Consider the following 17,912-nt stretch of genomic DNA (forward strand, 5'->3'; position numbering starts at 1 on the left):
TTCACCTTTGTTGAGTACATAATATGACTCGTGTTACTGTTAATAATGCAGTTTACAGAAACAAATTCCTTCTCCATCCCAAGATTTAAAAGACTTCGCTGCAAGCAATGACTACTGCTTTGAAATAGTTTATTTTCTCTTACACTATGCCACAAAATAAACAAACTATAAATCAATGACCAAAGGTCCAGATGAATCTAAAACTGATGCCGATTAATAACGGAGGGAAAAGGTAGAAGGGAGTATTAAAGGAAACCCAACAGAGAGTGAAACCACTTTTCAAAACACCCACACAGAGACAGCAGCTCCCGACAAGAGAAATGTTCTCTACCAAAATAAACCACAAAGATTCTTTTCATGAAAAATTAAAGAGTTCTCTATATGCAGATTACATGACATTTAATTTTAGGAAACTCTGCTGAAATGAAACTCTTTTGTGCATGATTCACAGTTCATGAGATAAATGATTAAACAATACACATCCTTTTAGATAATTTAATATCCTCCTTTTAACATGCTTAATTCCTTCTTGAGATATGGTTCACACATTACCTAGATTTAATTATTAAAACAGAAATAGAAACCATTATAAAACCATTTGTATCTTACCTTGGCATTGAAACCCCTGTTTTCCAAACCCCCTGCAAGGAGGAGAAAAAAAGATAAGACTTAGAAATATATTTTGATATTAAATTAATACTGATCTACAATATGTTTAAACTTATTATCAGAGCAAAATGGAGCTGTTAAAATTTCTTATTTTCAACTAAAAACAGGATTTCCCCCCCCCCAAATTCCTATATTTAGTTTTGAAGAAAATCTGTTAAGTATTGCACAATGATATATCAATGTGATGTGGAAACATTGTGATGTGGTACACTTAATATGAGAAATAATGCAAACTATCTTATATTTGATACTGTGTGTACTAGTAGCTTAACATTTACTCTACTAACATTTACTAACATTTTCTCTACTAAAATTCTGCCACAGAAGAAAAAATATTTTAAAAATGGGCTACAATTTAGTCAAATGAAATCCATGTTTCCTTGGAAGGCACTACTTGATTTAAAAAAAACACCAAGTAATATTATTTTGACAGTGTAATGATTCATATCACTCTGTTAGGATTCCTTTTGATGGTATGATAATTAATGATTAAACTATCTTCACACCTTTTAAAGTCCAAAGTACACCAATGTCATATTTGGCTATTTTATTATTTTTATTATTATTAATTTAATTTCTATACCGCCCTTCTCCCAGAAGGGACTCAGGGTGGTGAACAGCCAAAATTAAAATACATACAATACAAAAGTTAAGATAATTAAAAGAGATTAAATCAATCGGCCTCCCAATTTAAAACCCCAAATCTATAAAATTTAAAAATCCCATTAAAAACCATTTAGACTAGGCCGGCTTGCTGGAATAAATAAGTCTTCAGGGCCTTACGGAAGGTACGGAGGTCCGGGATCAGTCGTATTCCAGGAGGTAGCTCATTCCACAGGGCGGGTGCCCCCACAGAGAAGGCTCTCCCCCTGGGGGCCGCCAGCTGACATTGCTTGACCAACGGCACCCTGAGGAGGCCCTCTCTGTGAGAGCGTATTGGCCGGTGGGAGGTTATCGATAGCAGCAGGCGGTCTCATAAGTACTCTGGCCCTAAGCCATGGAGTGCTTTAAAGATGAGAACCAACACCTTAAAGCGCACCTGAAAGACCACCAGGAGCCAGTGCAGCTTGCGCAGGAGAGGTGTTACATGGGAGCGCCACGTCGCTTCCATAATCACCCGCGCGGCTGCATTCTGGACCAGTTGGAGCCTCCAGGTGCTCCTCAAGGGGAGCCCCATGTAGAGAGCGTTGAAATAGTCCAGGCGAGACATGACAAGGGCATGGGTGACTGTGAATAAGGAATCCCGATCCAGAAAGGGGCGCAACTGGCGTATCAGGCGAACCTGATAAAAAGCCCCCCTGGCCACGGCCGTCATATGCTCTTCTAAAGACAGCCGTGTGTCCAGGAGGACACCCAAGTTGATAATGTGTCTCATTCAGACTCTGATAACCTGGCATTCTCTAGTTAAATTAGACTCCAATTCCCTTAGCATCTGATCGTGGTTCAGAATTATGGGGCTGTAGGTCAATATATATGGAAGACAGTGGACAGCTTTTCTAGGAAAGCTGAATATGAGCTCCACAAGCCAAGATATTCAATTATTGGGAGTTTTCCTATAATCTTATCCATCTTCTCTCCTTCAGGAGACATTATTTTTCATACTAGACCTTCTATTCTTTATATTCAAAAATACAAAAAGCACTCGTGTAGACACTCACATATGATCAGCAGTTGCCTTTGTAAGAATTTGCCATATCATATATTACTAAGAGAATTATAATCTGAGCTATACATACATACAGAAGCCACCAGTCATCTACTGGGTCATCGTTTCAGAGATATTTCCTTACTAAACAGAGCAGCAGAATGACTTCCTACCAGCTTCCCCACTGACTGAGTTTGTGGGAAGCTGGCAAGGAGCATCAGAAATCACTCCTCTTTGGCTGACCCGCGGAACTGCCTGCCATTTTGCTGGGAAGAAGGGGAACAAAGGGAGTCATGGACCATAAGGAAAATTGTACCCTGCTCCTCATCCTGATATGTCCTCAAGAGCCCCCTTCCCCAGGGGGGAAGAGGGTTCATCCACCCACTACCAGTGACCCCCAGCTAGAGCTACCTTGCCGGCAGGCATCCAAGTCCCTCCCTCATCCTTCCCTCACCACCAACTGCCATTAAGAGATTTCAAATTTTAGTCTTGGTTTCAAAGCAGCCACTCGCCTGTCAGACCTAGCCTCCATTCGATTGGATGCAAGGGTCAGAGGGAGGCAGGAAAGAAGGCAAAGATGTGGCCCTCCCATCTTTCCATGTGCCACCCAACCAATAGGTTTTCTTGGAAGTGTAACTGGAAGGCATGGTGATGCTGAAGCCGCTACAACTTCCATGAATTTCATTCTCACAGGAATCATGGATCCCAGCATTCTGTATTTCGGTTTAATTAAAAGTAACCATTTAGTAACAGTAACAGAGTTGGAAGGGACCTTGAAGGTCATCTAATCCAACCCCTTGCTCACGCAGGAGACCTGTACTAGGGATTCAAACTGCCGACTTTCTGATCAACAAGCTCAGTGTCTTAGCCACTTGAGCCACCTAGTCTGCCCAGTTTAATTTAAGTTACTTTGGTTCAATAATTGCTGCTCTGCACTTTCCAATTTCTTATTATGTGCAAACGCCCATGCATGACATATGGTGACATATGTCATGACACGACATATACTTCCATAATTGGTCATTGATGTGTGAGCAGTCTCATAAAATAACTAAAGCACATAAATGTTGTCCTTAACCTGTCTCAAAAATACTACTACTTGATAGCTCAATGATCATTATAAATATCTGAGGTATATGCTTCATAATTACTTAAGAGTCACTCTATGCCCAAATCTACTTCTCTAGTAGAGAAACTATCATCTGGAACTAAAATGTATTAAACTTAAAGCTTTTTATTAACCACAAGCTATCAGATTCTGGGTTCCTGCATCTCATTGGACCACGTCAAATATATGGATATACTACATATACAGATGGTCAGAAGAGCATCCTCTAGGAATACCCATAAAACTTTCTCTTAGCTCCACATTCCACTCAGACTTTGGTTAATGAAGCATACATACAACAGAATACAGAACAACAGTGTTAGAAAGTACCTTGGAGGTTTTCTAATCAATCCCCCTGCTCGAGCAGGAGATCCTATACCATTATGGACAAATGGCTGTTCAGTCTTTTCTTAAAAACATCCAGTGAAGTACCCACAACTTCTGAAGGCAAGGCATTCCACTGGTTAGTTGTCCTCACTGTTAGGAAGTTTCTCCTTAATTCCAGATTGCTTCTCTCTTTGATTAGTTTCCAACCATTATTTGTGGTTATATATGGTGGCACACAGAAAAACTGCCCTATATCAATTCCGAGGTTCAATTCCTGGGCCTCTTTCTCCTGTCTTTTTAAAGCCAACAATGGCTTTCATTTTTTTAGTTTAAGAGTTCTCTGGAGCCTATCCCTTGACTTACACATTTGTATCTCTGGCCTGAAAATCAGGTTTCCCTACTGAAGCTTTCATGAAAATAAAGAGATGAGAAGTGACAACCGACTTCAACAGCTTCAGATGGAAAAGGGCAATAGTCCCATTCACGGACTGCTCTAAATGGTTCCCCAACCTTCAAAAATGGGATTTCATAGCTTATAAAAGATATAAGGATCATGCCTAGTGAAATTTGTTATTATGTTTATGATACCAATTGTATATGAAAATGTTCTGAACTATCTGCTTATCAAGATCACGGACCATAGTCTCAAAATAGGCCTGCACTTTAATGAAAGAGGAGAAAGATTCTAACAAATGGTATTATCAGTAATTTCGTCCTTGACTGAGAGGAAATATATATATAGCTGACAACTTCAATTGGCTTGGATAAGCAATGAAACTATAAGCACCCAAATGATGAAATGCTGTTGGAAAAATGGCTCTATAAGGCCTAAACAAGTTCTTTAAGTATAGAAAAATTTCCTTGTGTACCAAGATCTGATTTGTTCAGACCATGATATTTTCAAGAACATAATATAGCTGTTCAAATTGGACAATAAAGGCACAAGACAAGGGGAGGTTTTAAACCACATGCCTTTGAGTAATAAACCTGGCAAAGGATACTGCAGATATTAGGGATTGCCTGATAAACTAATCAGTCAATATTGAGGAAATCAAAACTAAACTTTCCACAAAAGCTCGAACGACAAGACCAGACATCATGCTATGGACACTTCAGGCAAACAGACAGATAATTAGAGAAAAAAATCTCATGCTTAGTCGGGTTGAAAGAAAATACGAAAGAGAAAGACTGGCAGGGTGAAGGGTTGGTAAAATAACAGTGGCCCCTGGTGCCATCCTAGCAAGGATCAGGCATCAAGAACTGAGCACAGTTCAGGGCAACCATTCACTGGGTCAAGACGAGTTGACATTGACTTGACAGCAGCTAACAACGTAGGGGTCATGGGAGAGAGAAAAGGTCCCGGTGGAAGAGCAATCCTGTGTCCAAGTAAAACAATTGCAATCCCACTGAGATATTTAACTTAGTTAAATCCAGCTGCAAGGAAGAATTTTTGAGAGACCACAGAATGGTAAACAATTATGTTTCCACAGTAAGGTGGAGATTTCATATGTGCAAGAGGCTTCTGTCGGCTTTATTTCTGTGAGCAAACTGTAGGAGTTTAAATGTAGATTATCAGTGCCTATTAATGTTACCTATCAGTAACTAGGACCACACATTTTTGACTTCAATATTCTTTTCAGCCACTTTTTAAAAAAAATCCTTACTTCTGCAAATGTTAGCAAGCTCTGAAGGTGCAAACAATAATGCTACAAAAATATCTTTACTGATGTTGTTAAAAACAGCTGTTAGCCCTTACCACAGGGTCAAACTTAAGCTTTTAATAATAAAACATGATTTCTACCCACTGCCTCAAGGCAGTAGACTTAAATTTAAAAAATAATAATGTGTGCTTATTGATTACCATTTCTGTAATGTGCCTATTTTGAATACCCAGTTTCCCCGAAAATTAGACATCCTTTGATAATAAGCCCAATCAGGCTTTTGAGCGCATGGCAATAAGGCCAAGCGCTTATTTCAGGGTTCAAAAAATATAAGACAGGGTCTTATTTTTGGGGAAACACAGGTTCAAATAATTCAAACAAATAAAAAAAATATTCATTGAATACATATTTAAAAATAAATGTAAAAATAATCAACATGTAAGAATTACCCAGAAAAAATAGCCAGCATAACCTATTAAAATCACAGATGCTCTTCTTTTAGTCCAATAACAACATATTTGATAAATACAGGTAGTCCTCAACTTACAACCACAATTGGTTGTAATTGGTATATAAATTTAATGAAACAAACAAAACAACCACAATTAAGCCCAAAAATTCTGTTCCTAAGCAAGACAGTTGTTAAATGAAATTTGCCCCATTTTACAACCTTTCTTGCCACAGTTAAGTGAATCACTGCAGTTGTTAGGTTAGTAACACAGTTGTTAAGTGAATCTGGCTTCCCCATTGACTTTGCTTGTCAGAAGGTCGCAGAAGGGGATCACATGACCCAGGGACACTGTAACTGTCATAAATATGAACCAGTTGCCAAGCATCTGAATTTTAATCATGTGACCATGTGGATGCTGCAATGATTGTTAACTGTAAAAAAAAACAGTCATAAAGTCATTTTTCTTAGTGCCATTGTAATTTCAAATGGTCACTAAACGAATGGTTGTAAGTTAAGGACAACCTGTACTACTGATTAACTGTACTGGTTGTAAGTTAAGGACAACCTGTACTACTAATACTGTTTACATAATGATTGCTAGCATCCTTGATAAACTGTTGCAATTAAATGTCTTCTGAGATAAGATCTTCTAATTCAGTGGGCAGATATTTTCTCCTATAAACCGTAAAGAAAGCTTTGAAGAATGTATATATGACTTCTTCACTGCTAACACAGAAACACAAGTCAAAGAGAGGGAAATATGGACTAAACTAAAGCAACCTGCTTCAAAACCATGAAACTCGCCAATTTTGAGCTCAGCATATTCTCTGTTTCTGTCTCTCATTCTCTTTCTCCCCATTTAACCTATTTGCTCCAAGAAGAGAGGCAGAGCTAATATAAATACTACTTTGAGCTTGTGAAGTAAAGGTGGAATACAAATTTAGCAATATATAAATCAAGTTGTACAAGAAGAATTTCCTCATAATGTAACATCAAAGTACTGTAGCTTTTAAAATGCATTAATTATCCCTCTGTACTTGACAATACAGTCAATGAATAATTTAACTTCTGCATAACCCTTTCCTTTCTTTCCTGTTCCCAGTTCTTAAATCGCTGGTCATTTTTCTCCTTTGTGACATTTTTTTTAATCCATGTATATAAAATAGGGACATTTTTCCTATTTTCTTTATCTTTAGTTTCTTCCCACTGCCCATACAGGGTATTTTCAACCAGTATACAGAGGAGAAAATTTACATAGCCAATAATAGAGCAATCACTTCTCTCTTTGAAATCTGTTGTATTTAGTAGTGTTACTCTCAGTGGTTCTTGTAGGCTTTCCCCTAAGGGACAGATTCTACCTTAATTCAGGATGTTCAGACATTCTGCCCAAGATATTTTGTATTCTGATTCTACTAGACAACACAATTACAAATCTCTAGGATACAAAGTTTTAACTGTGTATAAGCTATAATGTACTAGTTTTCCTTGAATATACTGTACATATGAGAAAATCCAATCTACTCCTGTTTTTATCATCTTTAAATAATATAGATCCCAATTCAGACCAAAGTACCTGGCTTTGAAGGGAATAACAAACTAGACAATCAGATTTTAGCTTAATGTCTTCGCAAACTCTACCTATATTTACTATTCAACATGTTAAACCAGGTTATCTGAGGGACCGTCTCTTGCCGGTCACATCTACCTGACCCACCAGAGCAAGGAGACAAAGAATGTTGCGGGTCCCATCCTCTAGGGAGATACACCTGGTGGGACCCAGAAGAAGGGCCTTCTCCATGGTGGCTCCCTCTTTCTGGAACATCATTCCACCAGAGTTTAGAATGCCCCCCCCCATTCTAACACTCTTCCGGAAGGCGCTGAAGACCTGGTTCTGCCAGTGGGCCTGGGGAACACAAAGTGGGATGGAGCCCATTAGATGGCTCGTGTGATGTGTTGTCGCTGGGGTGTGGGGTGGGGGTTATTTTATTATCTATGACTCTCTCTTTTATTAGTTTTATTGTTTTTATATCATTTTTTTATATTCCTGTAAGCCACCTTGATTCGCCATGTGCGAATAGGCAGCAATATAAATCTCCTAAGTAAGTAAGTAAGTAAATAAACAAACTATGATTAAGCATGCAAACACAGCTATTTTTTGGATGCTCACACACAATGGAACAAGAATCACTCTGTTCTCTACTACTATTTTCTAAATTCAAAATGTCTTCAAAGAAACCATTCAGAGAGTACTACTATCTTCAATGCAAGGTGCCTTAAGTTAGTTTAAACAAGACTACATCTTGGAAACTCTACTTTTCAATCATCTTGCAATGCCGTTAGATAAACAAACTACCACATGCAAGTACTGTAAAAGCAAGATGATCTGAATGTAAATTGTTAGTGACATGTGAATACTTAGTCATGTTTTGCTAGCAAGATGAACATAAAGGAGAAGTATGCTGGGTCACTTACATGATTGAATCCGTTCTAAATTTCACACCCTATAAAACCATATAGAGTACTGTACAAGGTGCATCACTGCTTTTGATGGCTATTAGTTAAACTAATTTAGTCTGGGTGCAATCCATGGTTAATCAACTAAAATACAACAATCTATATAAACATGTTTAACCGCATAGCTTCACCTAGTTTACGTGATAAAAGTTTGGGATTAACCAATAAATATTATTTTCTGACTTCCCAGTGGAATATATTTCTTGGTTTGAGGTTTGCTATGTGGAGAGTTTTGTCTCATTTGTACTCTAAGACCATAATAAACCTTAAGAATTCCTCTCCCCCCCCCCAATATATATGTATAATTCTAAACACGTATGTAAAATACTGAAAGTATTTTAAGTCCCCCTTCCATCAAAAGTGAGTGCAGTAACAGAAACTCAGTGTAGTTCTTTACTGACTTCATTAATAAAGACAAAAAAAGGCCACACTGCTTGTTTGGCAATTGCCAAATCATTTGACTTTAAGAAAATGAAGATCCTAAATATATCACACATGTATTTCCCCACAATAAGCAGTGTGTACATGCATATGTACATAGACCTAACCCCCAGGGAACCTCAGGAGTAAAAAGCCACCCTACAGCAATAGCAAACTATTCTGAATTGTTGCCAAAAAACTCTACATGCATTCATGTACTTATCAGAAGTTGAGTTGATCTCAATTTAAGGGAGAGAGAGAGAAAACAACTAGACAGAGAGAAAATGCAGCGGGAACACACACACACTCTTCACATTGAGGTTTGCCATACAATGCATCAAGAAACAGCATGTGGGGCCCAACATCTAATCCAAATGAGAGTAGCTCACTCACTCATTCCAGTGGAACAGCCTACTTATATCTCACCTGCCAAATAACTTCAGCTGGGGGGGGGGGGGTTCCAAGAGCAGAGCTTTCTCTACTGAGCTGTGATGGCGCAGTGGTTAGAATGCAGTACTACAGGCTAACTCACTGCTCACTCCAAGAGTTCAATCCTGACCAGCTCAAAGTTCACTCAGCCTTCCAAGGTTGGTAAAATGAGAACCCAGATTGTTAGGGGGCAATAGGCTGACTCTGTAAACCACTTAGAGTGGGCTGTGAAGCAGTATATAAGTCTAAGTGCTATTGCTATTGCTACTATGGCCCCCCACCCTTTGGAATATTCTCCAACTGGAGGTGAAATCTGTCCCCACGCTCCTGGTCTGCCACCTGGCCTGGGGCCCTGACAGGGGCCTCTTACACTGGGAAGGGCTGATGGAGAAGTTCCCCAACATCAGCTTTTCTATTTAACTCTCCTAATTTTAATTGCTTCATCTTTTTTTTTTTTTTTTTTACTTTTTATGATACTGTAAACTTCTCAGTTGCTGTATCAGTAAGATGGGTGGCATAAAAATTTAATAAATGAATAAAATAAAATCTTCACTATCCTAGGCCCCAACACGCACACGGTCAGAGGCACCTTCACATGCTCTTCTTCTAATGTGAAATATCATATGCTATCATCTGTCAGCAATGTCCCTCTGGATTCTATGTAGGTCAAAGGGAAAAAAATTTGCAGAAAAAAATTAACGGACACAACTTTGACATGAGGATTCAAAACAAGGACAGCGTAAAATCAGATCATTTTCATTTTCCAGGGCATGCCAGCGCAGGACACACAATGTATTTTTAACAGATTGTAATTGTTAATTGGTAAAATACTTGTAATCTGTCTGACATATAACCTGTATTTGCATAACTACTCTGTCTTATCCTTTCTTCCCTCCTGCCTCACTCCAAATTAACTCCTACATCTGTCTAGACTCTAAATGCTCTATGCATCTTTTAAGCTTATGAGTTTTAATAAAATATCTTAGCAAGAAAAGGTGCTACAAAACTCTTCTTGATTTCTTTCCACCCAGACTAGCACAGTCTTTTTCTACAATGGCTATTAAGAGTATGGGAAACCTGTGGTATCTTTCCTCAGTATACACAGCCAAACAAATTAGGAAGCCTCTATGTAGTCTGTTTAACATAACTATCTTAATAGGATTCCTGGCTTACTGTTCTCAAAAGAAGCAAGAAAACAGAACAGTTTTCAGATTCTGGCTTCTTTAAGAACAACAAATCATGAATAGAAATCTAATTCATGTAAGTGCTCTTCCTAGCCTAAAAAGCATAGCAAAAGTGATTGGTACCCAATGTATCACCAATTTTGTGCGAGGATAATAAACCATAATTAAAATTAAGAAACTTTCATTCTGTTCTTTTAAATACAGAATGCTCAGTTATTAACTTATACTGACATTAAAAAGAAATTAACCCTTAGTTTCATTGTTAGAATATGAAGATCTGACCTCCAATAACTATTAATTAGTAAAGAACTCTGTAAATGAACATGATGAAGACTAAAAGCCAAATGACAGCTGATAAATTAGATGCAAACTATGCATGAATTGATAAATCTGCTATTTTTGTCTTTGTTTAAAAACAGAGTTGAAGGACTTGGAATTTAATTGAAACAGAAACAAGGGAATCCATTTTTTTTCACCATGTCATTTTTACTAGTTATTAACACATGGAGTGTTGTAAATTGGTTTTCCAAGGAAATACAGATGCTGTATTTTTGCCCTTTCAATACCTTTTGGTTTCAAGTAACTTCTGGGGTTGAAGTGGGAGAGATTTTAAAATTCCCCGAACATGTTTACTGTTCTGATCCAATTCACAAATCCACCACAGCTATGTTTAAGTAAAAAAAAAAAAAAGATTATAGGTCTTGCTTTTAGACTGAGCCTCATTAGAACAAGAAAATGAGATAGCAAGTCGTGTTGCATGCCCTTTAAATTCAGTAAAGTGATTATATACTTTGATTTTTCTATACTTAGGATAAGATGTGAATCCATCAAGAAACATACATAATTCTTACAATGAAAACACAGTTTGAAACTGTGGAGACTACTGGTACAAGCTCCAGTTTATTACAAATCTCAAACGTCATTTTATTATAAATCTCATTGTCATTATTATAAATCTCAACTGTAATGTAAATTTTTTTAATTTCTATCCTGCCTTTATTATTTGTACAAGTAACTCAAGGTGGTGAACATATCCAACACTTCTTCCTCCTCCTATTGTACCCCATAACAACAACCCTATGAAGCAGGCTGGGCTAAGGGAGGATGACTGGCTCAAAATTACCAGGCTGGTTTTCATGTCTAGGGCAGGACTAAAACTCAGTCTCCCAGTTTTTAGCCTGGTGCCTTAACCACCAGATCAAACTGTCTGTCATGGCTTTATGGTTTATTCCTGACTTTTTTTTTTTGGGGGGGGGGTGGAGAACAATTCTGGGTTCTGGCAAAAGACACTGAGAATAAATTAAATAGAAACTAACTCAATGAGCTATGATTGTTTTGCTAATTTCCAAGACCAACTGATTGAACAGTCCATGGTTAAAAACTCAAGACTTGGTGTTATATGCAATTACAACCTATGAGTATCCCCTAATGTTTTGGATATAACAACTATCCTAGGGTTAGTTGGACAGAGTCTGGTGGTCCAAGCATTACCTTGCAAGTTCCATGACAAAGACTTGAATGAGAACTGTATGTTAGCATGCTATGTCAACACTGTAGCTAGTGAGAACTGAAAGCTTTTCATTAAAGAGCAACACAGATCAGAAAGAAGAAGGGGAAAGAAAGTCTCTAAAGGCCAATAATAAAGCAGATGAATGGGCTAGCTAGACAATCAATACAGAATTCAAGTAGAGCATGAAGCGCTCTAGATTGGGGGGCGGGGACAGAATCTCTTTTACAAAACTACAGCTGGAAGTCTCACTAGCCAGTACACAGTAGTTGTGTAAGTTTTGTATAAATAAGTTCTCCTTTACATAAACAAGCAATCACATTCATGTCTAGCCCATGGTTAGCTTATGATGCAATGTTCTGCCCATCACACTATGTAAAGTAAACTGTGGATTAATCAGTACGAAGTATGTCACGTGAATGCGGCCAGAAAGTCTATGTCAGGCAGAAGTGTCTTCCCCCAAAAAAGTATGGGTCTAAGGAAGAAATTGTTAGGAAAAATACTTAAGGAGGGTTGTTGTTTCTTTTTTTGCAAGGTTCTCATTTCCATGTTCCCACTGTATTTCGGAAAGTAGCGATGTCCTGAATTTGAATATCTGCTACTATTCATAGAAGTCATATATAATGGTATTATTACTTCTATCTTTTTTTCAGCCTAGATTAGCCTTTTGGGCATATTAGTATAATCCCTATGTTGGAGGAAAAAATTAATTTGTGTCTGATGCGATGTCAGGAACTCAATAAATTTTTTTCATTAATTTAGGAAGTAGTGCTGAACAGTTGTTACTCATCAGTATTCCATACCAGGAAGGGGCAGATAAAGGGAATAATGCTTATCAGCCCTTATGAAATGAACTCAGTTCAATGGATGAACAAAATAATCGTAGACAACGGAAGGCAAAGTATTTTTATGAGCAGAGAGCAGATGTCGGTTTCTTCATCTTAGCATGTCAGCCAGTACATGAGTAAAAGATGAGGAACCTATAATTTTCCAGATGTAGAAAAGTATCTTTTTTACATCTGGTCTTCTCTTACAATGGCTTCCCGGCAATTCAAACCATGATATAGTGACAAGGGATGCAAAAAGGTGTGTAGTTCAGCAATATATGAAGGGCTCCGGGTTTCCCATTTCTTCTAAAGAAAGGAGTTGTTACATAGAAGGGAGGGGCCCCAAATCATGTTTCTCAACCTTGGCAACTAAAAGATGTGTGGACTTTAAGTTGCCAAGATTGAGAAACACTGATTTAAAGGCTAATAAGTCAACGCAACATACACACATCTCCTTTGGAAGGCACATGCTAGGTCATGCACATTACAGGGTCAGCAAAGCAGCAAGTGGGAATATAGACATAACAGCTTCTCCTCTGGGATATACTGTAGTTGCCATCCATCCATCCATCCCTCATCTCTGTCATCTGTCTGTTTCTCTCATTTGTCTGTTTGTCTACCTATTTGTCTATCTATCTGTCTGCCTGTCTCTCATCTCTATCATTTGTCTGTCTGTCTATGTTTGTCTATCTGTCTATCTGTTTCTATCTATCTATCTATCTATCTATCTATCTATCTATCTATCTATCTATCTATCATCTACCTACCTACCTAATCTCTATCATGTATCTATCTGACTATCTATCCATCCTGGGGAAGCCCAAACACACTGGCAACAAATGTTAGAAAGGTACTCTCTTTCAAGGGTTATTATTACACAAAGATCCCTTTCTCAGAAAGAAGGAAGAGAGAAAATGTCTTTTACAGTTAAAAAAAAAAAAAAAGTCAATTCGTGCTGATAAAGATTATGCAAAGGATGGACATGAATTTGTGTGTGTGTCTCTAGTGCAGAAGTGGTTCACGAATTAGCTTCATTTTCTGATGTGGTCAGTGGGAGTGGCGGAGTTGACACAGAAGGACGATTTCAATGCAGGAAGTGCCTTTGAGAACGGTGAAATACTGTTTAATTATCTCTCCAGAGCGACCAGGCAACAAGGATGCCTTTCTAGCAAGCTGGAGGAGCGCCCAAAAGCTTTCTCAATGGAAGTAGAGATGAATATCTATCCCCACAGGTACGCAAGCATTGGTGTCCTGGCAGATTCCCTCACACTCAGCAACACACACACACACACCTACTCAGAAAGTGCTTTCCCCAAACTGTTGTCCTCCAGAAGTGTGGGACATCGCCTCCCATCGTTTCCAGGGGAGAAACCTACACTGGCGTCCAATACATTTTAGAAGGTAACCAGATTGGGGAAAACTGCCAAAGTTGTGACAAGCTCAGAAAGGAAGAGAGCGGAGAGGAGCCGCCGCTCTCTCACTGGGTGGCTGGCTGGCTTTCGGGGGTCGCTTTCTCGCCTTTCCAGGACTTAACTCCCCGGGGAAATCCTTTGCTCCCAGTTGAAAGGACCGACCGCGGGCTCTCTCTGCCTGCACCCGGACAGTTAATCCCCGGGGAAATCTGCAGAGGAGTTAAAGGGAGAAGGACGGGGGCAGAGGCAGCTCGGGAAAGGAGGCGCGAAGACTCGGGCTGCATTTGGAGGGTGGGGAAGGCTAGCGGGGTGAAGCCAGATGAAGCGGGAGGAAGGCGAGAACTGAGGGGAGGCGCCGGCACTGCGGAGGGGAAGGGGCTTGCACCGGGGAGCAGAGGCGGTCGGAGGAGATAGGATCGGAGGCTCTCCTTAGTCCTTACCAGATGAAGTCGGTGCAGTGGCTGCAGAAGGTGGGCTGCTTGAAGAACCGCGCGGTGAATTTATGGTCCCTCACTTCGTGCACGTTTTTCTGCCGAAGGGCCCCTTTCCGGGCGAACCGCCAAGCAGCGTCGGGACCCGAACCGGGTTCGGAGGGTGGGAAGACGTCGGCCATGGCGAGCGCGCGCGCGCCCCCCTCCCCACGCCGTCCCCGAGCGGGCGAGCGAGCCCCCCCTTTTTTTTTCTCCCCGCCTCTCGCTCCTTCCTGCTTTGCCTTCGACTTCTCCCTCGAGCCAGGAAGCCGCTTCAAGCCACCGGCTCTGCCCCGTCCGGCAGCCGCGTCCGACACTTCTGGCAGCTGTGTGGATGGGCGCTGCCTCCTGCCCGCTTTGGGCTCCTCCTGACGTCTAAGCCACGCGCGGCAGGGAGGCGGGAGGAGGATCCCACAGCCCCGGGCCAGACCCGACGGCTCCGCCCGCTTGCCCGCCCGCCCCCTCCTCCAGCCCGCCTGCTGCCGCGCTCCTGGGCCTCCTGCCGCGGGAAGGAGGAAGAACGCGAGCCGGGGAAGCCCGTCTCTAAGGGCAACAGGCAAGCCGGCCGGCCGGCAGACCCACGCCCCCCCTTCCCCCGCTGGAGTGGAGGGGAGTGGTCCCCGAATAGGCGTTCGCGGGGCTTCCCCGCCCTACAGAAGGGCCGGGGACATCACCTGTGGCATTGGATGCGCGGGGAGACCCGCCCCACCGCCGTCAATCAAAAGCCCGGACTCGCTGGAGGTTCGCAACGGGCGAGAGAAGAGGGCGGCCGACACACGCAACAGATACTTTTGCCACATGCGCACAAAACGCACCGCCGAGGCCTTGAAATGCTCAGATGCGCGCATGGAGAAGTTACCCGCGTGGAACCGGAGTATAACCTCAACTCAGGCCCGGTGCTCGATCCCTCTCCTCAGGGGAAGGTCATCTTTCACGGCTGGGTGATTAGCAGCGCCCTGACGTGTGAGGGAGTTTGGGGACTTAAATAGAGAGACCCGGGGCACGGTGTTGTTTGCAAGTCAATTGGGCTCCTGGCATTTTGGAGCAGGGCTAAGGTTGCTTCCCTTTTCCAACCCGTTGTGTCCTGTGGGGTTCAGATGGTTGCTGGCCAGTCTGCAGGGCACCCCGGCTGCAGAAGACCAGTAGACATGAGAAGGTTTTCTTTCCAGGAAGTCACCTGTAGCCAGAGCACAAGCGGAAACCTGCAGACTGTCCTCCTTACTCATGCAGCCAGAATGTAGCAAACCCACTTGTGCCACCCGATGCCAATAACACCCAAAAGTTTGAAAGCTTTTTCTCACACCCACAGCAAACAGGTTGCCCAATGTAACCTCTCCCGAATGTAAACGGCTCTACCTCAACCTGTTGCTCACTCCAGAGTTCTTTCCCTCCTGTTGCCTCACAACTGTATAGGTAGGTTTTTTTTTTTATTTATTTATATGCCGCCCTTCTCTGGAGACTCAGGGCGGCTTACAATGCGCTAAGCAATAGCCTTCATACTTTTGTATATTTATACAAAGTCAGCTTATTGCCCCCACAAACTGGGTCCTCAATTCACCTACCTTAGAAAGGATGGAAGGCTGAGTCAACCTTGAGCCTGGTAAGATTCGAACCTGCAGAAATTGCAGGCAGCTGTGTTAATAACAGGGTGCATTAAACCACTGTTCTACCAAGGCTCTATCAAGTTTTTGACTTACAGCCATTTGTTTAATGACTATTTGAAGTTACAGCAGCACGGCAGAAAGTGACCTATGACCGTTTTTCACGCTTGGGACCATTGTAGCATCCTCATGATCAGAATTTGGGTGTTGGCAACTGGCATGTACAGGTAGTCCTCAGCTTACAACAGTTCATTTAGTGACCGTTCAAAGTTACGATGGCAATTTTAAAAAAGTGACTTATGACCGTTTTTCACACTTGCAACCTTTGCAGCATCCCCATGGTCATGTAATCAAAATTCAGACACTTGGCAATTGGCTCATACTTAACAACCGTTGCTGTGTCCCAAGGTCATGTGATCACCTTTTGCAATCTTCTGACAAGCAAAGTCAATGGGGAAGCCAGATTCACTTAACAGCCGTGTCACTACCTTAATAACTGTAGTGACTCACTTAGCAACCGTGGCAAGAAAGGTCATAAAATGGGGGAAAACTCAAATGTCTCACTTAACAACCGAAATTTGGGGCTCAATTGTGGTTGTAAGTCGAGGACTAACTATATTTATGATAGTTGCAGTGACGGCACCTTTTGTGACCTTCTGACAAGCAAAGTCAGTGGGGAAGCCAGATTCACTTATCAACTGCATAACCAACATAATAGTGATTCACTTAAAAAGCTATGGCAAGAAAGGTTGCAAAATGGGGCAAAACTCATTTTTGTCTTGCTTAGCAGTGGAAATGTTGGGCTCAATTGTGATTGTAAGTCAAAAACTAGCTAAAGTGTACCTGAGACCAATGCATTATGCAACCTTATGTCAGCACTTCAAACTACATTCGTTCCAGTGCTGACATAAGGAGGAGAAGAGGGGGCAGCTGGCAAGAGGACACTTGACTTTTCACCTACTTATTTTCCCTGAAGATAATATCCCCTAGGAGATGGGTTGGGAGGGGGGACATTCCTGGGAGCTGAAGTAGTAGATATGGGGAGAGTGATTTGGAAGATGGCCAATGAGACGCAGAGAATTGGGGAACGGAAAGGGAAGGTTTGGGGTCAGGAAGTCAGTGTTGGCTTCGACATAATCGGGGACAGATTGTCTTGCTTAATAAATGAAAGATTTCATCAAAGACTATCTGTTTGGAAATGCAATTTATTTGAGACGACATCGAAACCTGACACCTTATTTGCTAAGTTGGAGGGAGGGGAGGATAAACTTGAAAATTGTCTTTCAGAGGCGGAGGTGGACGGAAAGACAGAATCCAAACACTAATAGCAACAGCAGAGTGCGTTCTGAGGAATGGACAAATTGTAATGGACCCCTCTCCTTGTCTTCTCTTCCTCCTGGCACTACATCTGGATAGGGAAGAACTGCAGCAGATGTGACTCCTTGGTAGCGCTTAAAGGAACATAAACATACTGAGTGTTTCAATGATCATGATCAGTTAAGCCCATAGGCTGTGCTGGACTGAATCTGCCATGTTGCTTCACTTGCAAAGCTGGAGTCTAGGCTTCAACAATGCAATTATACTTTGTGATAAGCAACATTTCTTTCCAAAGGCAGGTGAGCTTCACACACTTGCAGTTTTGAGATCTTTACCAAACTCTGTTCGTGCAACAGGCTCATTCAAGATT

The 17,912-nt window shown here is 41.2% G+C and overlaps 1 protein-coding gene across 2 annotated transcripts in view; it reads right to left on the reverse strand.

Moving 5' to 3' along the window:
* PRKCA (protein kinase C alpha) overlaps positions 1-15,044 on the reverse strand; it is a 199,035-nt gene extending 183,991 nt beyond the window's left edge. Inside the window, exons 1-2 of one of the 2 annotated variants that reach the window (XM_034412652.3) lie at positions 14,595-15,044; positions 610-641 (exon numbers count right to left, since the gene is read on the reverse strand). In XM_034412652.3, the coding sequence (XP_034268543.2) occupies positions 610-641; positions 14,595-14,767 (205 nt within the window). In that variant the 5' untranslated portion in view covers positions 14,768-15,044. The remainder of the gene's footprint in view (positions 1-609; positions 642-14,594) is intronic. The other variant, XM_087886994.1, reaches the window with a different exon arrangement.
* Positions 15,045-17,912: the final 2,868 nt, after the last annotated feature.

Source organism: Pantherophis guttatus, chromosome 2, assembly GCF_059756535.1.
Source record: "Pantherophis guttatus breed Tessera chromosome 2, ASM5975653v1, whole genome shotgun sequence".
In the NCBI taxonomy this organism is placed as follows: Eukaryota; Metazoa; Chordata; class Lepidosauria; order Squamata; family Colubridae; genus Pantherophis; species Pantherophis guttatus.